General features: G+C 39.6%; 1 protein-coding gene across 1 annotated transcript in view; it reads left to right on the top strand.

The window, feature by feature from the left end:
- The window catches only part of CRYBG3 (crystallin beta-gamma domain containing 3), a 127,000-nt gene that overhangs the window by 85,072 nt on the left and 19,461 nt on the right, over positions 1 to 22,467 (top strand). The window contains exons 13-17 of the mRNA XM_036242825.1: positions 325 to 467; positions 568 to 694; positions 1,535 to 1,567; positions 14,899 to 15,008; positions 18,165 to 18,291. Coding sequence (XP_036098718.1) covers positions 325 to 467; positions 568 to 694; positions 1,535 to 1,567; positions 14,899 to 15,008; positions 18,165 to 18,291 — 540 coding nt within the window. The remainder of the gene's footprint in view (positions 1 to 324; positions 468 to 567; positions 695 to 1,534; positions 1,568 to 14,898; positions 15,009 to 18,164; positions 18,292 to 22,467) is intronic.

Raw genomic sequence — 22,467 nt, 5'->3', positions numbered from 1 at the left:
GTTTTGTTCCGTGCAGCTTCGTCTTTAGGAACAAGTAAGACCTGATTTCCTGTCCAGTGCCAGCGAGCTACCCTCTGTCGACTACTCTCCATTTGCATAAAAATGCTGTGTTTTTCTGATTAAAGTAAAAACTGAGGCTTATTTTTTTTTTTTAATGTTTAAGAACAGTGACTATTAAAATTGTTTCCAATTCCACTTAAAATTCCTTTCTGGAGTTATGTGTGTAAATATTATCCCACAAGTATGTGAAAATTGTGCAGAGATTTAGCAATCCATTAAACAAAATTCATGCGTTTTTCTAAACTTTCCTCTTCCTCTTTTTAGAATTTTATAGAATCTTCCATCACACTGTTTGAGTCCGACCTGGAAAGTGGGAAGTTCATTGACATTATAAATCAGGAAATTTCTGACTTAGAAGAAATGGGCTTTGGCAGCGAAACCAGATCCATCCATGTTAAAAGTGGAGTGTAAGTTTCCTCACCTTGAGAACTTGACAGGTTCTTTGTGTTCACACTGTTGGCTGCTCAACTCTACTTCACATCTGTTCTTTTTCCTTTCCCCTACTAGGTGGGTTGCCTACCAGCAGAAGTTCTTCTGTGGAGAACAGTACATTTTAGAGAAAGGGAAATACAAGTGCTTTTTTGACTGGGGAGGATCGAATAACATAATCATGTCAATACGACCTATCCAACTGGTGAGTTAAGTGTGAACACAGCTAATGCCAGTGGCCTGTCCGGTCGAGTGTGTGGAGCAAGCCCTTTCAGAGTGGAATGGAGGACTCTCTTATACGTGCACGTAGAGAAAGTGACACAGCACATGAATTGCTGTAGACTTCGTAGAGAGCTCATGTGTGGAATTAACACATTGAGGAAGTGACTCTGTCATTTGATCCGTTTGTTCATTGAGCAGCATTTATTTAGTGCCTCCGATATGCCAGGCCCCATACTGGCTCACGGAAGACAGAAGAGTAAGACTGCCCTGATGGGTCTCCATCTCCTTGAGGAGACAGACGTGTGGATAATTAACTGCAGGATGATTAGTGAGAGAATGAAGTGTGTAGGCAGTGGGAGGGGAGCAGGGGACAGGGAACACTCGGAGCCTGGGCACTTGGGGACCGTGTCACAGAAGATAGCGCACTGAGTGATATCTTAAGGGACAGGGAAGTGGGGCAGAAAGGGCATTCCACAAACAGCTTGTGTGATAACTTCCACGGTGGGACAGTGTGGGCGCCCGTGAGAGTTACCCGAGAGAGAATGGTGGGACGTTCAGACGCTTTTGTTCTCGTGGGTATGGGGCAGATTTTTCTTCCAGCTACAGTATTATTCAAAGTGAATTAGTAATAAATACAGAATTACTGTAAGAGACTTTAGTAAGTTATTTGAGGGTCATGGCCAATTCATGAAGTCTAATAAATTGGCTAGACCTTTTTTTTTTTTTTTTTTCCATTTTTTAAAAGGATATTTTCAAAACTTTCAAAAAGACAAGTAAGATTATATGGTTACAATTCTTTTTAATGTTTTCATATGTTTTTCAGGAACCACTTGGGATAAATGAGCCTCCACATTTGGTATGTTTAAAAATAGCCTTACCTTGGGATTATTAAATTGTTTACTGCAAGCATCTGTGCCCTTTCTCTGAAACCCTCCTTCCCCTCAGATGGTCGTGGCTGTGCGTCAGGGCGGGCTGCCCCAGGCTCCGTTCCTGCAAGCACGAGACCCTGGCTGGCACTGGGCGCTCTGGCCTGCCCGAACCCCAGCTGCATCTCTGTTCTTACAGGGATTCCGCTCTGACTAATCGGGGGCCATTGTGAACCCCAGCCGCTCTGTCTTCCCTGTTGCCCATCTGTTCTTGAGTGTGTTATTCAGCACGTGGAGAAGTGGCTAGCTGTCTTGACATGATTATTATGTAAATATATTCTTAATACCTAAATCAGGTATTTCTTAAAAGCACTAGTAAAATTACAACCTTATTTATTTCTAGTGTTCGGGGTTCGAAGGATTGGGCAGTACTCTGGAACCTAACTTTTGTTTTATCTCTTGAGGACTAAAAATTGTGCTTATTATGATTTATTTTACATTTTTATTGAGTTTATTGGGGTGACATTAGTTAATAAGATTATATAGGTTTCAGATGTACAGTTCTATAATACATCATCTGTATATTGTACTGTGTTCACCACCCCAAGTCAAATCTCCTTCCATCACCATTTATCCCCCCTATATCCTCCTCTGCCTTTCCCCACCCCCTTTCCCTCTGGTAATCCCCACACTGTTGTCTGTGTCCAAGAGGTATTTGTTGTTGTTTTGCCTTAATTCCTTTACTGCCTTAAGCCAGACAGAGGAAGACAAGTACCATATGATTTCACTCATATGTGGAATCTAATGAACAAAATAGACTAACAAAATAGAACAGATTCATGGACACAGAGAACAGACTGACAGCTGTCAGGGGAGGAGGTTTACAGGGCCAGGTGAAAAGGAATTGTATTTATTTAGTGTTTCTGATAAGTGTCAGGTCGGGATCAGTTGCATTTATTGATGAGCAAACTAAGATTTAGAATTTGTGTCATTTCACACAACAAGAAGTAGCAAAACAGGCATTTTCTAGTATCTGACGTCACTTAACCACATTTTTAGGATTTTACATCAAGAAAGACACTTCATGATATGAGCAGCACAACTATAGATGGAAGAGGGGATGGGGGAGATTGCTTTCTCTGTCTCATTTTAAATAACACATTTGGAAATTTTTCTATTAAAAGTCAAATATATTGATTAATTTTAATAATGACATTTGCTATCTTTACATAATGCTCAATCCTTCTCTTCAAATGTATGCTGTTTGTGTTTATGTCAGTATTTATATATTTCAAACCAGCTTAGTTTAACCATGTTTCTATCCACAGGGCTTTCAGGTTTCATTTTCTGATGAACTCAGGTCTGTTGGGAATATTTCCTTTCTAAATAGAGGGCAGGGAAAAATAGGTTTACAGTTGTGAGTACGTGAAATACAGAGTTAAGCTATTGTAATAATTCTAGCCAAATGTCTTTTTCCATACGAACAACTGTAAACCCACTTTTGCTCATCCTGCATAATTGAGCTGGTTATATTTGGAGATACTTCCTGCCAGATGTTTATTCTGAATCTTTGTAAACGCCAACTGTGGACCTTCAAAGCACTTGTTCACATGAATCAACATAACCTAAGTAGTTAAAGAGTTAAATAGGGATAATTCCTAACTGCACATTTCTGAGTATTAAGTGCAGTTAGAAGTCACATTCTTTTAAGCTCTGTGTCTCCCCCTCCTACATCCCTGTTCTTTGTATGGACGTCCTTATTTGGGGCAATTGCTCTGAGGGTTTTCTTCATAGTATCTCCAGTCCAACTTGAAGAGAAAAGGAAGCAGCAGACAACACCCGAGGTGGAGTCAACCCCACTTCGTTTCTCTGGCTGTGGCTCAGCTATTGCCTTGTGAAATAAACGTTTCTGGCAGGTAAATGATAGCTGGATATCAGACAAAGCCTCTTAGTTTACCCAGTATGAAAGCTCTTATTATTTCCACTGGACCGGTTTCAGAACATTTTGCTTGTTTTTATTTACTCAAATAAAAGGATTGGCTGACACTCACTTTCATTCAGTAACTAGATTCCATTCAGTAACTAGAAAGTATTTTCTTCTTTACAAGTTTCTGTGATAGTCAGACTGACCATTCAGGTGCCGTGTTCAGGTGAAGTCATTATTTTCTCTTCAGAATAAGGAGAAAGTTTTGTCTTAGAGTTCAGGTCAGAGACAGAATGGTTTTTTGTTTTGTTTTTTCCTTTTTTATTATTTATTTATTTATTTATGTAATTTATTTATTCATTTTTGTTACAGATGTTTCTCCTTTTCCCACCATTGACACCCTCCACCGCCTCCCTCCCTGCCACGTCCCCAGCTTTGGTGTCCATGTCCATTGTTCATGCACACATGCATATAATTTCTGTGATTTATCTCTCCTCCCCCAACCTCCTCTTCTGGGGATTGTCAATTTGTACCCTACTTCCATGTCTCTGGGACTACCCTGTTCTTCAGACTGTAAGGTTCATTATATTCCACAAATAAGTGAGATCATATGATACTTGTCTTTCTCTGCTTGGTTTGTTTCGCTTAGGATAATACTTTCCAGGTCCCTCCCTCCATGTCGTCTCAAAGGATAAGAGATCTTTCTTTCTTACAGTTGCATAGTATTTCATTGTGTATATGTACCACAGCTTTTTTATCATTTCGTCTACTGATGGACATTTGGGCTGTTTTCAGATCTTAGCTATTGTAAATAGTGCTGCTACAAACAGGGGGGTGCATATATTCTTTGATTGGTATTTCAGGCTTCTTAGGGTATATTCCTAGAAGTGGGATCACTGGATCATATGGCAATTCAATTTTGAATTTTTTGAGGTAACACCATATTGTTTTCCATAGTGGCTGCACCAGTCTGCATTCCCACCAGCATTGTACTAGAGTCCCCTTTTCCCCACACCCTTGCCAACACTTGTTATTTGGTGATTTGTTGATGGCAACCATTCTGACAGGTGTGAGGTGATACCTCATTGCTGTTTTAATTTGCATCTCTCTGATGATTAGTGACGTTGAGCATTTCTTCATATGTTTCTTAGCCATTTGTGTGTCCTGTTTGGAGAGGTGTCTGTATAGTTCCTATGCCCATTTTTTTAATTGGGTTCTTTGTCTTCCTTTTGTTGAGTTGTATGAGCACTCTATATATTTTGGAAATTAACCCCATATCTGATATATTGATGGCAATTATGCTCTCCCATAGAGTGGGTTGCCTTTCCATTTTGGTGGTGGTTTCTTTTGTTGTACAGAAGCTTTTGAGTTTGATGTAGTCCCATGTGTTCAGTTTCTCCTTTGTTTCTGTTGCCTTATGTGATGTATCAGTGAAAATTCTGCTGCGTATGATGTCTTGCGTATGAAATTTTGTCGCCTACATTTTCTTCTAGGATTTTTATGGATTCATGAGTCACATTTAAGTCTTTTATCCATTTTGAGTTTATTTTTGTGTATGGTGTAAGTTGATGGTTTAGTTTCATTTTCTTGCATGTAGTTGTTCAATTTTCCCAATACCATTTATTAAAGAGGCTGTCTTTATTCCACTGTATGCTCTTGCCCCCTTTGTCAAATATTAATTGAGCATGTTGTCTTGGGTCCATTTCTAGGTTCTCTACTCTGTCCCATTGATCTATCTGTCTGTTCTTGTGCCAGTACCAGGCTGTTTTCATTACAGTGGTCTTGTAGTATAACCTGAAATCTGGTAATGTGATCCCTCCAACTTTGTTCCTCTTTTTCAAGATTGCTGTGGCTATTCAGGGTCTTTTTTGGTTCCATATGAACTTTTGAAGTATTTGTTCTAGTTCTGTGAATTATGTCATTGGTATTTTGATGGGGATTGCATTGAATCTATAGATTGCTTTGGGTAGTATGGACATTTTAATGATATTAATTCTTCCAATCCATGAACAAGGCATGAGCTTCCACTTTTTAATATCTTCCTCTGTTTCTTTTTTCAATGACCTGTAGTTTTCTGCAAATAGGTCCTTTATTTCTTTGGTTAAGTTTATTCTTAGGTATCTTAATTTTTTTGCTGCGATGGTAAATGGGATTTTTTTTTTTGTTTGTTTCTCTTTCTGTGAGTCCATCATTGGTGTATAAGAATGCCATCGATTTCTTGACATTAATTTTGTATCCTGCTACTTTGCCAAATTTATTTATTAAGTCTAGTAAATTTTTGATGGAGTCTTTGGGGTTTTCTATGTATAATATCATGTCATCTGCGAATAATGACAGTTTCACTTCCTCCTTTCCAATTTGGATCCCTTTTATTTTTTCTTCCTGTCTGATTGCTGTGGCTAAGACTTCCAGTACTATGTTAAATAAGAGTGGCAAAAGTAGCCGTCCTTGTCTTGTTCCTGTTCTTAAGGGAAATGCTTTTAGTTTTTGTTCATTGAGTCTGATGTTGGCTGTAGGTCTTTCATATATGGGCTTTATTATGTCAATATATGATCCCTCTATTCCCACATTGCTGAGTGTTTTTGTCAGAGATGGGTGCTGGCATGGGCCAGGGAAAAGGCAGTTGGAAATTTGAGTTTGGAACTGGAAATCTAGATTTGAGAGTCAACAGCAAATCAGTGGCAGTCACAAATAGAGGTATTATGTTCATAATCCTGATTCCATACAAGGAAAGTTACAGGATGCTGTCCTGTTGAATTTGCAGGTTAACATCAGGGAAGGCCATCCAGTTCTCCATATTAGTCCTTTTGGCCCACTGTTAGAATTCTGAGAGATTATTTTCACCTGGCCTTTAAAAACTTTTTTTTTTTTTTAATTATGGGTCTATGTCATCATTAGGGCTAAAGGTAGTAAAAGAAGAATATAAAAATAACCAATTTTTGTTCATAATGAGTTGTAGTCACATCACTGATGTATATTATGCCCAAATGAACAAAACACAGGAGTGTTTCACATTCACTTCTTTCAGAGCCAGAATTAACTGTTTGCCTAAGGCTTTATAATGAAGGCCATTAGCATGCAGAATTTGAAGGAAAGACTATTTTTACCCAATCAATTAATACCAGGCATTAAGCCTGGGTCTCTATTCTCTCGCCCTCAAAAGAGACCTGAGGATACCTAACTTAACTTTTAGGATGGAGACCCATCATAGTAATTACAAAGCATGAACTGAATTACAACAAAACCTGGGGAATGAGTTTACCAGCAGGTGCAGAATTAAATATGAAGCATGAGAAAAGAAAGAAAGGGAACTGTTCTCCTAACACATCTTGCAGAGTTCCTTACTATTATAATTTGAGGTATGAAAAGGAAAATACATCTTTTATTCACTTAGTCATTGCTGAAGGCTTCACCTCCATCTACTTAGCATAACATTTTGATACAGTCTTGTTCTGTATTAATTTGAACTACTATGTATTCCTTTGCCTTTTCATGTCAGCACTTCTCTAAAGGGCACCTTCATTTTCCTGTGCCTAAGTGGAAAAGTTCAGTATTCAAATAGATCACTGTGTGTAAGTAAGATGGATTCACTTCCTTACCGTTCTTTATTCAGACTACACCTTGGTTGGTAAAGCTAACTGAGTTCCTGTTCTACAATCAGCTCACCAAAATCCTTAAAAGAAAATGTTAAGGTTAGTCTAGTTCACTGTATCCTAATAATGAAAACGTATTGAACAATATTAAAAATTGCCCATGGGCCTTACCTGAACATGGATTTGAAACAATAAATATTACCATATCAAATTCTTAAAAAGAAAGAAAAGAAATGGGTGCTAGATTTTGTTGAATGCTTTTTCAGGATCTATTGATATGATCATATGATTTTTACCTTTCATTGTGTTTATGTGGTGTACCACATTTATTGATTCGCGAATATTGTACCAGCATTGCATCCCTGGGATGAATCCTACTTGGTCATGGTGAATAATTTTTTTGATGTATTGCTGGATCCGATTTGCTAGTATTTTGTTCAGGATTTTGGCATCTATGTTCATCAGGGATATTGGCCTGTAGTTTTCTTTCTTTGTAGTGTCTTTTTCTGGTTTTGGAATTAGAATTATGCTGGCCTCATAAAACGAGTTTGGAAGTCTTCCTTCTTGAATTCTTTGAAATAGTTTGAAGAGAATAGGTATTAGTTCTTTGAATGCTTGGTAAAACTCCCCCATGAAGCCATCCGGGCCTGGGCTTTTGTTTGCTGGGAGAGTCTTGATTACATCTTCAATTTCCTTTGTTGTTAATGATCTGTTCAAGTTTTCTGTCTCTTCCCGGTCCAGTTTGGGAGACTATATGTTTCTAGAAATGTGTCCATTTTCCTTAGATTGTCGAATTTGTTGCTGTATAATTGTTCATAATACTTGTTCACAATCCTTTGTATTTCTGTGGTGTCAGTTATTATTTCTCCTGTTTCATTTCTGATTTTGTATATTTGGGTTCTCTCTGTTTTTGGTGAGTCTAGCTAAGGGTCCATCAATCTTGTTTATCTTTTCAAAAAACCAGCTCTTTGTTTCATCGATCCTTTGAATTGTTTTCTTGGTCTCCATGTCATTTATTTCTGCTCTGATCTTTACTATTTCCTTCCTTCTACTTCCTCTGGGGTTTTCTTTTTGTTTGCTTTCTAGTTCTTTAAGTTGTGAGGTTAGATAGTCAATTAGAAATTTTTCTTGTTTCTTGAGGTGGGCTTGTAGTGCTGTGAACTTCCCTCTCAGAACTGCTTTTGCTGCATCTCATAGATTTTGTGTTGTTGTATGTTCATTTTCATTGGTTTCCAGGACGTTTTTAATTTCTTCCTTGATCTCCATGGTAACCCATTCATTGTTCAATAACATGCTATTTAACCTCTATGTTTTCCAATGTCTTTGCATGTTCTTGTTGCAGTTGATTTCTAGTTGCATGCCATTGTGATCTGAGAAGATGCTTGATATGATTTCAATCTTCTTGAACTTGTAGAGACTTAGGTTGTGCCCTAACATGTGGTCTATCTTTGAGAATGTCCCATGTGCATGTGAGAAGAATGTGAATTCTGCAGTTTTGGGGTGTAGTTCTCTGTAGATATCTATTAAATCCATTTGATCTATCGCTTCATTTAGAGTCTGTGTTTTCTTCTTAATTTTTTGTCTAGAAGATCTCTCCAGTGCTGTCAGCAGGGTGTTGAAGTCCCCTGCTATGATTGTATTGCTGTTGATTTCTCCTTTGAAGTCCTCCAGAAGATTTTTAATATATGTTGGTGCTCCTATATTGGGTGCATATATGTCTACCAAGGTTATATCTTCCTGTTGGATAGATACTTTCAATATTATGTAGTGGCCTTTGTCTCTATTTATGGCCTTCATTTTGAAATCTAATTTATCAGATATGAGTATTGCTACCCCACCTTTTTTTCCCTTTCCATTTGCTTGGAAGATTTTTTTTCCATCCCTTCACTTTCAACCTATGTGAGTCTTTTGTTGTGAGGTGGGTCTCTTGTAAACAATATATATGTGTGTCACGCTTTCTTATCCAGTCAGCTACTTTGTGTCTTTTTATCGGAGCATTCAAACCATTCACATTTAAGGTGATTATTGATATGTACTTATTTATTCTCATTTTTGTTTAGTGTGGTTCTATTTTTCTTTCTATTTTTTCTACTAATTACAGCAGTTTTTTTTTCGTTTTTTTTGTGTGTGTTTTTTTTTTAACATGTCTTGCAGTGCCGGTTTGGTACTAATATATTCCCTTAGCCATTTTTGTCTGGGAGGCTCGTTATTTGACCTTCTATTTTGAATGATAGCCTTGGTGGATAGAGTCGTCTTGGATTCAGATAATTGTTTTTCATGACCTTGATTACTTCATGCCATTCTCTTCTGGCCTGTAGTGTTTCTGTTGAGAAGTCAGCTGATCACCTTATGGAGGTTCATTTGTAGGTAAACTGTTGCTTATCTCTTGCTGCCTTTAGGATTCTCTCTTTGTCTTTAATCTTTGGCATTTAATTACTATGTGTCTTGGTGTGGGACTGTTTGGGTTCTTCTTAGTTGGGGCTCTCTGTGCTTCTTGTACTTTAATGCCTTCTTCCTTCACCAAGTTAGGAAAGTTTCCTGTCACTATTTCTTCAAATATATTCTCTAACCCTTTCCCATTTTCTTCTTCTTTGGGGACTCCTATGATTCAAATGTTACTACGTTTCCAGTTGTCCCACAGTTCTCTTAAGCTGTCTTCCTGTTTTTTGTTTTCCTTTTGGTTTTCTGATTGGTTGATTTTTTTGTACCCTGTCTTCTAATTCACTGATTTGGTCCTCAGATTCTTCTGCTCTGCTGTTTAGTCCTTTCAATGTGTTCTTTATTTCTGCTGTGTCATTCTTCATTTCCACTTGCTTGGTTTTCAGTGTTTCGATGTCTTTACTCATGGTGTTGATGTCCTTACCCATGTTGTTGAGCCTCCTCAAGATCATGGCTCTGAACTCGACCTCTGATAATTTGCTTAACTGCACCTCATTTATCTCATCTTTGATAGAGTTCTCTTGTTCTTTCATTTGGGATTTGTTTCTTTGTTTCACCATTTTGACTATCTCAGTGGGTTTTGGAGTCTGCCAAATTTTCCCTGTGGGTGTTAGTGTTCTGCTGTTTGTGGCTTCCTCTACTGGGTTTGGATGAGTGTGGGCGGGCCCACGTTAAACACCACAGTCAAGTCTTACTTTCCTGTGTAGATTTGCAAGCCCAGGAATGGTTCAGTTAGCCTCTAACTTTTTGCCTGGAGGTTATTAGTATCAGTTACCCAGGGCCTTGAAATGTAGTCCTGGTGTTCTGCTAAGGAGGATTTCCCGAGGGTGGGATAGATGCTGGTTGTTAATGAGCCTCAGTTTGCATTTTTTTTTGCCTCTCCTGGAAGGGGCTGAATCTCCGAGGGAGGGGCTGCTGCTTTTCCCCACACCTCTGGGAAAAGGAGCAAGCTGGCCACTGGCCTTTGTGGCCGCGACTCAGCAAGAACTCTGTGTGCCCTCCAAATCCCAGGTGTCCCCACAGAGTTCCAGTCCAGTCTTCCCTCCCTCTGCTGGAGCCTCAGATGAGTGGCTGTAGCCAATCCAGTGCTCTGTTCCGGCCCTCTGGGCTGTGAAGCAGGCTTGGTATTTTCTCCCTGAGGGCACTGCTCACAGCTAAGACCGATGCTGTCCATGGGCTCCCAGCCCGCCACCTCTCACACCTCTGCAGATCCTACCAGTGTCCCTGGTTATATGGTCCTGTCCTGCTGCTTTTCTGTTGCTTTTTTCTGATGATTTGTCTTTATTTTAGTTGTAATTCCCGTTTGGTCCTGGGAGATCGTCTGTATAGCTTCCATTCACTCCGCCTCCATTTTCCCACCCCAGAATGCTTTTTTAATGATGATGATTTGAAAGGGAGCCTCAAGCATCCTTAGAAAGAAAATAACAGAAAATGTACGTGGATAAAGATTAATGCACATCATGTGAATTACGCTAATAAGAATGTTACTGTTGATGTGTAAGTATGTCATGATGAGCTGTGTCTTATATGGGACATAGAACACCTCCTTTCATAGAGAAGATCGTTTTGGACTGAAGCTCAGTCACCAAGTGCAATTGCCAACTCAGAATATAAAGGATCATTATTGAGTTCTTCTATTCAGAAGGTGGCATTTTATTTTTATTTCTTTCCCCAAACAAACAAAAAAAACCCAAACCATGTAGATTATGTTCATAATGTCAACACTTGGTCCCCCAGCAAGTCCAGATCAGAAGTTTCACTAAATTAATCTTGTAACCGTTGGTTTAGTTTTGAAGGATGTTGTAGTCAGGCACTATTCTCTGGAAGTTCTAACCAGTTTCCTCCTTTGACCCAACCAAGGACTTTGCTTTCTTAGAATCTTTTTCAAGTCTCTTTGCAAATATAAATAGAAATTTTGATTTCTTTAACTACTGAGCCCTTGTTTCATTTTTATGCATGATTCTGGCTGAGAAAAAGCAACTGGATGTTTTCTTGTATTGCATAATTTGGCCACATTGAATTTTAGAGTGATTACAGGATCTTTAATAGCTGTGGTTACTGTTATCATTAATGGGGGACAGGAAGACAAGTTTCAGTCAAATATCATTAAGATTCAAGAACATTAGAGAAAAATCCTTTATGTCACTGTGACCAGGTCATCTTTATAGAATCCAAAGGCCAGAAATACTAAGGAAGTACTACTTCTCCAAGTAAAGAAAGCTTTTCTAAGGGTAATCAGGAAAATACAGTTATTGTAGAATACATAATTGGTGGGAAAAGTACATATCACTATAAAATAAGGCAGTGTGATGTGTCAGAAGGCTGGAAGCAGGACTGTTCTTTGTTTAATAGTCAGCAGGTTTGTTTGAGGGAGGTCCAAAGGGCAGCAGAATATCTTTTGTAAACAGGCTAGAGTGCTTCTTTTTTTTTTTTTTTTGCGTGCCCCTAGCGGGAACCAAACCCCAGACTCTGGTCTGCAGGCTGACATTTCAGCCACTGAGCCAAACTGGCCAGGGCCAGGCTAGAGTGTTTCTAATAGGAATTCTTTTAATATTGGAGTAAATAAAATATTCAAAATCATTGTGATATTATGGATAAATTGAGTACATCTGTGTTTGATCAGTAAAATAAGCTCTTGAGTTTTTAGTTTGTCCTATTAGATTAAAGACCAATTACATTAATTCATATATATCATAAATAAAAGATATATAGTAAAAGGCCTTTCTGTAAATCTTCATCATAAAGACATGATTATTTCTGCCTCAAAGTATAGTTCTAAAGCCGAAATAAGATAATGCATGCAAAAAGGCACCTTGCAAATCAATGGTACATTGTTTTGTTTTGTGTTTTGTTCCCAGACAGTTCTATTTGGGGGCCTGTAGGGATTGAGCCATGCCCAGATGGCCCAGAGGGCTGGGTGTGCTTTGAAATAAACTCATCTTTTGTTTATCTGACTACTTGCCTATGTTCTAAGCAACCTATCCGAGTTGTTTTGTACATTTATTCTACATTAATCTAGAAAGGAAACCAGAATAGTTATCCAGCCAGCATTTCACAGGACTTAATTTCACCAAGAGTAGAAACCACAGTTTAATTATTGTAATTTGTAAGTGTTGGTTTCAGTATGACTGTCCTCAGAACATGGTTATGAGAATTGTTCTATTCTGAGGTATTTGTAAGGTAGTCAGAATGAAGTGTTACAAGTGTTACTTTTCTAGTGTTGTTCAAATTTTAGATGAACCAAATCTCATTTTAAGGGTGAAAATAAACTGAGATCCACATTAAGCCATTTTTTCGTTTGGGTAAAGAATAGTTTAACCCATAAATCAAAAAGATACTTTATGGCAGATTGTGTGTGTGTGTGTGTGTGTGTGTGTGTGTGCGTGCGTGTGTGTGTTTTAATTAATGCTTCGGGGCATGAACACTGAGACTAAAAAGTAGAGGTGGCTACTGTACACATCATCTGAGGTATGTTTAACTTGCATTGTCAGTTGTCCAGGATTTGACATTTTATGGTGAAATGTTGAAGTATAAATCTTAAGCTCAACAATATGAAAATAATTAAACCAACTGGGAATACAAGTAGTGACTGAAACCATCATTGATCTCTGTTCTCATGTGGCTTTTCCAAGTCCTATTGTGAATTAAGATAAGATCTGCATGTAGGGCAAATGACATTTTTGGAAGTTAAATGTGATTTGCTTTCAGACTCATGTTGTCTAAACATTTAAGTTAAAACATATAGCCTGGCCCTGGCCGGTTTGGCTCAGCGGTTAGAGCGTCTGCCTGCGGTCCGGAGAGACCCGGGTTCGGTTCCCGCTAAGGGCACGTACCTCGGTTGCAGTTTGTCCCCGGCCCTGGTTGGTTGTGCGGGTGGCAGCCACTCGATGTGTCCCTTTCACATCGATGTTTCCCTCTCTCTCTCTTCCTCTCTCTCCCTCCCACTCTGTCTGTACAAAAAATGGAAAAATGTCCTCGGGTGAGGATAAAAAAAAAAAACAAAAAAACATATAGCCTGAAAATCCACTAATACATGCTCTTATCAAGGAATTTAAGAATTGTCCTTATGCAGGAGATGGTCCCAGAAGTCTGTCTCATTTTGGACTTCCTTTTTGTTGCTGTCCTCTGGGTGCACTAAGGACCGTGGTAGAAACTTGCTGGGTAACAGCTCCGTGTGTCAGGGAGTCCTTGGTGTTTTAATGCCCGAGTACAGCCTGCGTTCACCATAGGAGTCATGTTGTGGAAGCCGCAGTTGGTCAGGGGGCATTGCTTCTCTGACCTCCCTGGTTTTGAGTGATCTTCGATATCAGATTAAGCAGGGTTAAAGCAGAATGATACAGTCAAGAAAGTTTCCTTAGAACTCAGAGAGCTTAGCCTCTAGGAGGGCCCTGGGAAGATGAAGGAGACAAGCGTCCGATGCTCCAAGAAGCCTTTTGCACCACGACCATGTGAGCAGGAGAGGGTGATGCTGCAGGCAGGTCATTATGATGCATTCTCAGCACAGTGCAGGGTGGACCTGGGGGCCATGGTATTTGAAGGCTCTGGTGGATCACTAAGTATTTATAGGGCTCGTTAATATTTTCCCACCTATTAGAGATCCAAGGTCATTAGAGTTTCAAACATTATATCTCTGATCTAAAGGGAATTATGGTTGAGATTTCATGGATTTTTCTTGACAGAAAGAACTAAAATTTAAATGTAGCTGTATATAAGCTTCCCATTTAAGGTATTCTTATCAGTAAATTGAATCCTGTGTGCTGAAATGCATGACACAGGAATCTGTCTTCACCATGAATCTTCCAGTGATCCCTCGCCATCACCTGCACCGTCAGCTACCCCGCCCTCACAGGCAGCTCACCACGGGCGTGCGCTCATGGTCTCTCCTCCTGCCTTTTATTGACTGTGGAAGGAAGACTTGGAGAAAGAAGAGGCATACCAACCACTCCTCATACTAACCCAAGCCTCCTTTGTGTTTAGTGCTAAACTGCGTATTATTTTATACCTCTAGTGTCATGACGGGGTAATTCTGTTTGATACAATGGACAGGGCCACATTTTAGTGGAGGAGGGATTCTGATTTACTCTTACAGGTAGAATTGTTTTCTGGGCTTCAGTGCCCAGTATTTTCTGCAAGAGATAGATGAAAATGGTAAATAAATGTTGACATTCCTGAAAACATGTGAGGGAAAAAATATGAATTTTAGGAAATATTATCCTTAGCATGGATTAATTGATAATAGATAAAACATGAGTCTATTATGTCACTGAATTTTTTATAAGGACATGAAGCTAAAGGCTTGCTTTTGTGATAATGTCAGAGTTTTTTTCTGTATAATTGTTGTGTTGGTGTTTTTTGTTTGTTTTAGCTCAAAGCATTCAGTAAACCAGGGTTCCAAGGTGAATGTGTAGATTTTACAAAAGGAATTTCTGATATGACTTCCTTCACTCCACGTTCTTTCAAAGTTCTTCGGGGTTGGTAAGTATGCTTATTGAGTGTTCTCTACTATTGTTTAAAATTAATTTCTTTCAAATTTACAGAGAGTTGACCTGTATTATTTTTTGCTTGCATAGTAAAATTTAAAAAATGTTTTTATTCATTAACTGCTAATTAGCTTATATTAACTTTTCCAACTTGTATTATGAGTCATTGTGTAATATACTGATTAGCCCACTTTGGGTGCATTTGGGTGATTATTTTTCTTACTATCACATTATTTTCTAAATATTATGAATGTTTATATTATATGTTTATTGTATAGCATATTAGAATGCTATAAAATTAGTGTTTTTGTTTAGATAAGATATTCCTAAATTTTAAAAAATCTTTTTGTTTGTTTAGAGCATTTATCATCCCACATCCTCATGTCACTGATGCGGATCACTAGTTCAGAGCTAGGTTTCCCCGGGATCACACCCCAGTCAGACCCAGCATGGCTTGGTCATTTCTTATTAAATCCTATATTCCAGCCCTGGCCAGTTTGGCTCAGCGGTTAGAGCGTCGGCCTGCGGTCTGGAGAGACCCAGGTTCGGTTCCCGCTAAGGGCGCGTACTTCGGTTGCAGTTTGTCCCCGGCCCTGGTTGGTTGTGCGGGTGGCAGCCACTCGATGTGTCCCTTCACGTCGATGTTTCTCTCTCTCCCTCCCTTCCTCTCCCTCCCTCCCACTCTATCTGTACAAAAAATGGGAAAATGTCCTCGGGTGAGGATAAAAAAAATAAAATAAAAAATAAAAAAAATAAATAAATCCTATATTCCAGCTGCAGCAACATACTGGATCTTTCTCACAAGTATATAAAACCGTATATAATTTCTCAAAGCTAATTTTGTGTGTGTGTGTGTGTGTGTGTGTATGTATTCTCTATGTATTGATTTTTTGTTGTAAAATATATGTAACATGAAATTTACCATTTAATTATTTTAAGTATATAGTTCAGTGGCATATCTACCTAATAACTCATCAAAGTCTCTTCATTTGTTCTCCAAGATACCTTTGATTCATCAGTTCTCTCCTGAACCAGTGGAGACTAGGGTCTTTTATTTTCCATTTGTGGAACTTTAGTCTCCTAATCAACCCCACTCCAGTATAGTATTACTTCCATTGGTTACCACAAAGCAATCATTGCCCACTTATTTGCCCCAGAATTCAGTTCAACATTTTCACTGCTCTGCTTTAAATCCCACAGTCATTCTCTTATACCAGTCAGATGTTCAAACTCTTCCAGGATTTACCATCAACTTGTCTCATTTTCCCTCTTTATTCTCCAGTCTAGCCTTATACTTCCCCATCTTCTCCTCTGCCAGCATTTGCTCAGCTGTGCATGTCCCACCTTACCCTCCATACCAGGAGTCAGCAACGTGGATCAGCTTTGTGAGCCCTGCAGGCGTGTCCCGGCTCCACACTGCCACCGGCACCATGGCTGCCATGAATATGCTTCTTTTAATTTCTTTAAACCATTTAAACATGCAAAACCCAGTTTGTTAAAAGAATACAAGCACCATGGCGATTGCTTCAGTACCTGGAATGCTTGAAGGGTCTGGATTTGAGCCCATTTCAATCATGTCCCAGCTCTGTAACCTTAAGCATACTGATTATCTCTGGGAGCCTCAGGTTCCTTATCTGTAAGGGAGGCATAATAATAGTACCTACCTCAAAGAGTTCTTATAAGGGCTAAATAAAGAATGCACATGGAGGGCTTAACTCCATGCCTGACACAATGAAACCCTTTGATAAATGTTGGCTATAAAATGTTTATTACCTAGAAGTTGTGGTAGTAAGTTATAATGCCACAGAGCATTTCTGTGGTTCTCCAAAGTTAGCCTGGTCTAGCCAAAGCACAGTTATGGTGATCTTAAAATACAGGACTAGCCCAGCCAGTGTGGCTCAGTGGTTGAGCATCGAACCATGCACCAAGAGGTCACTGGATCAATTCCCAGTCAGGGCATATGCCCAGGTTATGGGCCTAATCCTCAGTAGGGGGCATGCAGGAGGCAGCCAATCAATGTTCTCTCTCATTGATATTTCTATCTCTCCCTCTCCTCTCTCTCTAAAATCAATACAGAAAAAAAATTTTTGAAAAGAAATACAGGACTAGAACTTAACGCACCGAAACCGAAGTAGTAACAGCTAGTTCACTGATCCCTTGGGCTCCTTTCAAAAGGGAAGTCTTGCCCTGGCCAGTTTGGCTCAGTGGTTAGAGTGTCGGCCTGTGGTCCGGAGAGACCCGGGTTCGGTTCCCGCTAAGGGCACGTACTTCGGTTGCAGTTTGTCCCCGGCCCTGGTTGGTCGTGCTGGTGGCAGCCACTCGATGTGTCCCTTCACATCGATGTTTCTCTCTCTCTCCTTCCTCTCTCTCCCTCCCACTCTATCTGTACAAAAAATGGAAAAATATCCTCGGGTGAGGATAAAAAAAACAAAAACAAAAGGGAAGTCTTAACCAAGCTTTTCATGGTTGCTATATTGAAGACAGTTCAATATCAAAGATTCTAAAGGGTTTCTTTCTTTTTTATCATTTTAATTAGTTACCAGGTGTGCAGGTGACAAATTTTATACACTGGTGGATGATTATAGGAGTCTAGCTTCTAACCCACCCAGTCTAGAGGGCTAGCTCATTGTTAAATAAGGATACAATTTTCCCCCAAAAAAAACTTCTAATATATTCAAGACCTTAATAATCACTATAGTAATTTGATCTCAGAGTTTTATTCTTGAAGGCATAAATGAAGTTAATATCTTTTGCTTAAAGCAGATGTGTCTTCTTTCAAATTTCAGTTCTATCATTGATAAGTTGGGATACCTTGGGCAAACCATTTGACCTTCTAAGCCTTCACTGTATTGCCTATAAATAGAAATATGGTTTTATGCCTTGGCCAGTGTGGTTCAGTGGTTAGAGCATTGCCCCATACATCTCATGGAATTTTTGAGGACACAGTGGAATAATCTATGTGAAGTATTTAGCCTATGTCTGGCATGTGGTAAGCAGCCAATACATGATAGTGGTAGCTGTGTTTTTTAAACTGGTGATGGGTGTTCACACAACTTTTACGCTGTGCTCCTGCCCGGTCCCCACAGCGTGCTGATGAGCCGACACTGCCAGCAGATGCAGCCTGACAATGTCTCACGGCTTGTCTTTGCAGCTGGCTCCTGGGTTACCAAGAGGACGTCTCCGATAACCAGTGTGTGTTAGAAGAAGGTCTCTATGCTGACCTTACTTCCTGTGGCTGCCCGACATCTGCAGTCAGATCCCTCAAGCCTATTGACTATGTAAGTGCTTTGCTGAAAGCATAATTGTTAGACCTTTTCTTGTCCACTTTAATTACCATGAATGAGAATGGGAAGTTGGAAGAAACGATACATGGGCAGATATAAAAATATGAATAATTTAATTGTGGGATGTTTTCAAAATGTCTGGTTATGGTGATTCCCTGGGAGCATAAATTAATTTAATTTAATTGTGTAAAGTTGAGAATCACTCATGAAGTTCAACTAAAATGTCACATTGATATTTTCCTTTTTTTTTTTTTTGAGCAGGAATGCTAACTCGGGAACTAGAGTAACATAGGCCTAGGTTTAAATCCATTTGATACTTTAACCAGTTTGGGTGACATTGACAGAGTTGTTTAATTTCCTCATCTGTAAAAGATAACGACTTTATAAGGACCCTGGGATATTAAATAAGATGATGCTTGTAAAGTGCCCAGTGCATGGTGAGCATTTGATAAGTTGAGCTATTAATATCATGGTTATAATTGTTATAGCTACTTAAGAAAAATAATTGATCCTTTTATTATTAGATAAATCATATCATTTTCCTGCTATTCGGGTTTACAGTGTTACTTTAGGTCATGGCCCATTACTGGTATGAATTTCAAACTTTGTTTTGGGGAGAACTAGGGCTTTCCCGCCTGGAGTGTACAGAATTAACTAGGTCACCTTGTAGGCCCACATTTTACAGTAGGTGGTTTCTCCCTTCTATCATATTTACTCAGAATTTTAAACATGAGAAAAACAGGATCACTGCTCTGGGACATCAGTTCCGTTAGCAGGGTCTATGCAAAGGAAATAGTGAGGCTCTGGGATGTTTCCAAAATGTCTGGTTATGGTGATTCCCTGGGAGCATGTGGTCACAGCCGTGCACAGTGGCAGGAGTCACTCAGACCTTTCAGCCAGAGTTAACATCAGGGGTGATGGCCATTCAGGATCTTTGATCCCAAACTAAGCAATGTGGTCTTATTTCACAGGGCATTCCTGGATAGAGTATTCTTGGTATCAGGCTAAGAATAGAGTCTTGGCTGCAAAACAAGAATAGAAATAGAATCCTTGGTCTCTCTCAGTGACCATTTCGACACCAGCTTGGAAAGCCTAAGTGGCTACTGATGGCTTCCTGTCTGTGGAAGGGTAATGGATAGAGAGAAAAAACACAGTCTGGTCATTTGTTCCAATCATTGATAAGTCTGAAAGGCTGCAAAGTAATCCACACCCCTGTGTCCTCCCTGAGGGATTGATGTGCCGCTTGCCCTGCATTTGCTGGTGCCGTGCCCTGTGCCCAGTCCAGTGCAACTCTGCGGTCCTTCGGGGAAGTGTTTCTGTCCCCTTGAGTTGACTTACATATATATGAGCTAATCCTTTGATTTTGCTTTTATGAAAGTTGAAACTGTAGAATCGGAGAGTGTTGCCTGTGTATAGCTGGCATTCCCCGACATGCTGTGACTTACTGCTGAAGAGAAATAATGGTATAGTTGTGAGGAGTCTTAAGATTTTATCTTTATACATATCAGTATGTCTGTGGTGACACTTTGCTCCAGGCTGATTTTTATATGTGCGGACATGTGACAGTCCAGAGGTCCCTGGGTACGTCATTTGCAGTATTTCTACAGTGAAGAATGCTGGGAGCATGGTTTATAATTTTGCTTCTCACTAATGTGACCTTGGGCAAATCAAAGTTTTTGGACTCAGTTAACTCATATGTAAATAAACTGTTAGGACAAGTATTTTTAAATCTTTGACAGCCTCCAGCTTTGTTGCAAATAAGTATTTGGGGAATATTTCTAAGTGGAAATGAAAAAGAATGTATCCATCCTTAGGGCTGACATGGTCAGAGGGAGTACATTGGTGTGAGCTTTCATTAAGGTTCTGCTGTAGAACTGTCCCCAGAACAGCAGGTTGGGAGCTGGAGGTGGGTAGGAAACCTAAATAAAAAGTGTTAGCACTGGCCTAGCAGTGTTTGGGGTAACCTGTTTTATCATGTTTCCATGGGAGGAGCAGTCCACACATTGGTGTCTCCATGGTGGCTTGGCATGGAAATGGGCCTCCTTTGAAGTATAATGATCCAGCCCTGGCAGCTGTGAGCAGCACAGCAAAATAAATGTCAGAACAAGGGGCTGAGAAAAAACTTCAAGCGAAATTATGACGGTGATGACATAAATGATCTTAAGAAGGTGGCACTGGCAGTTCGTTCAGTGCAGGAGCTGTGAAGAGAAGACTCTAAGCACAGAGTGAAAGCAGCAGTGAGTGTGTAAAGGCTGGAAGAGTTTGGTTACTATTAAATTTTCAGCCCAGCCCACATATACTTACTAGCCTATCTACGACAGATCCTTTATTAGGGTTAATATGAATTTTTTAAAAGTGACAGAGCGCAAGATAAATATCAAACCATAGGATACTTAGGATTAAATCTAATACAAGGCAAGTAAGTCCTATATGGGGAAAATTATAAAAGCTTTATTGAGAGACATAAAAGATGGAGGAATATAAATTTTTATAGGATGAAAAGACTCAATATTGTAAAGTTGTGGTCTTCCCTCAAATTAATATAATTTCAGGCAGAATGCTCACAGAAACTTTTGTCTTTTGTTTTTAGAGGGTAGTAAAACATGATAAGCTTAGCTTAAAATTAATTTGAAAAAAATAGGGGACCAAGCTAGCCAAGATATTAAGAACAATAGGTGGATCAAATGTCCTACCAAACACAGTTCATCATACAGCTGATAACCGAGATCCTGGGTGCTGGTACCGGAGACACAGACAGCAGTGGAACAGGACAGCACAGGAGATTGACCCACATCAGTCGTGGAACTGGGACATGACAGAAACAGCATTACCATGGGGCTGTTGAAACAATTGGCCCTTTACATGGAAGAAAAAGATTGTTTAGAATCTTGCTTTACTTCAAATACAAAAATAAGTTCCAGATGGATTAATGGCAGCCTAAATGTGAAAAACAAACTTTAAAACTTAGAAGAAAGCACAGGAAGCCACCCTGATGATGCTGTAGTAAGTAGGATGGATCAATCACAAATGTACAAGTCAGCAAAAGGTGAGCATGTTCATGTCCTGTTGCTGCTGCTACAGATGAGTGCGAGCTGTGGTTTAACAGCACAAGCGCCTCCCAGCTCTGGAGGCCGGAAGTCTGAAAGGGTCTTACTGGGGTAAAGTTAAGGTGCGGGCAGGACTGCATTCCTTCTGGAAGATGCTGCTGGGGCTCCCTCTCCAGACCTTTGCCAGTTTCTAGAGGTCCCTCCCCAGTATTCCTTGGCTCCAGGCCCTCTTCAAAGTGCATCATTCACTTCTCTCTGTCTTCTATCTCTGACCCTTGTATTAGGCCTATTTGGATAATTCAGACTAATATTTCCACCTCAAGATTCTTAACTCTTAATAACATCTGCAAAGTCCCTTGACCATGTCCAGTAACATACCCACAGGTTTCAGGGATTAGGATGTGGGGTGAGAGAATATGAATTATTCGGCCTCCCACAGCCACAGACTAGGAGAAGATATCTGCATCCCTTCTAACCTGCAGAAGTTTAGTGTACAGAATATAAAAATAGCTTTTCCCATTCAGTTGAGAAAAAAGAAAAACCTGTTTCCAAATTCGACAGACTATGAATAGGCAGTTCATAGAAGAGAGAAAAAAAATGGCTGAGGACTTTCAGAGTGTGCTAAACCTCACTAGTGATAAAGTAAATGCAAATTAAAACCATCATTGGGTCACATGACCTTATTTTAGATACAAACATTCGAAAATCTGACAACACCAAGGTAGGATTTAGTGGCAGAGAGGTGGGATTATTCATTCACAGCCCGCGGAAGGAGCGTCAGTTATGATGGAGGAGGAAAAGTAGGGGTGTTTGCTGCCCCGCTGATGGATGGAACAAACTGCAGCACATCCCTATAAGGAAATGCAACACAGTAGTTACAATGAGAGGAGCTGAGCTGCGTGTGTTGCTAAAGGATGTTGCAGCAAGAGAAATGTGGCCAGTAAGGTACATTTCTGTGAAATTGAAAACAAAGGATGCATAGTCATTAGTAAAGTATAAAAACGTGAGCTGGAAAGAGTCACAACTTCAGCATAGTGGTTACCCCTAGGGAGAGAGGGGAATTAAAATTCAGCGACACTTGTTAGGTTTTACTTATTTATACAGTTTTATACAACTATAGTAA

Source organism: Molossus molossus, unplaced genomic scaffold (assembly GCF_014108415.1).
Source record: "Molossus molossus isolate mMolMol1 unplaced genomic scaffold, mMolMol1.p scaffold_m16_p_5, whole genome shotgun sequence".
Taxonomy (NCBI): Eukaryota; Metazoa; Chordata; class Mammalia; order Chiroptera; family Molossidae; genus Molossus; species Molossus molossus.
The sequence above is the reverse complement of the archived record's forward strand: the minus strand, read 5'-3'. Positions and strand labels throughout refer to the sequence as shown.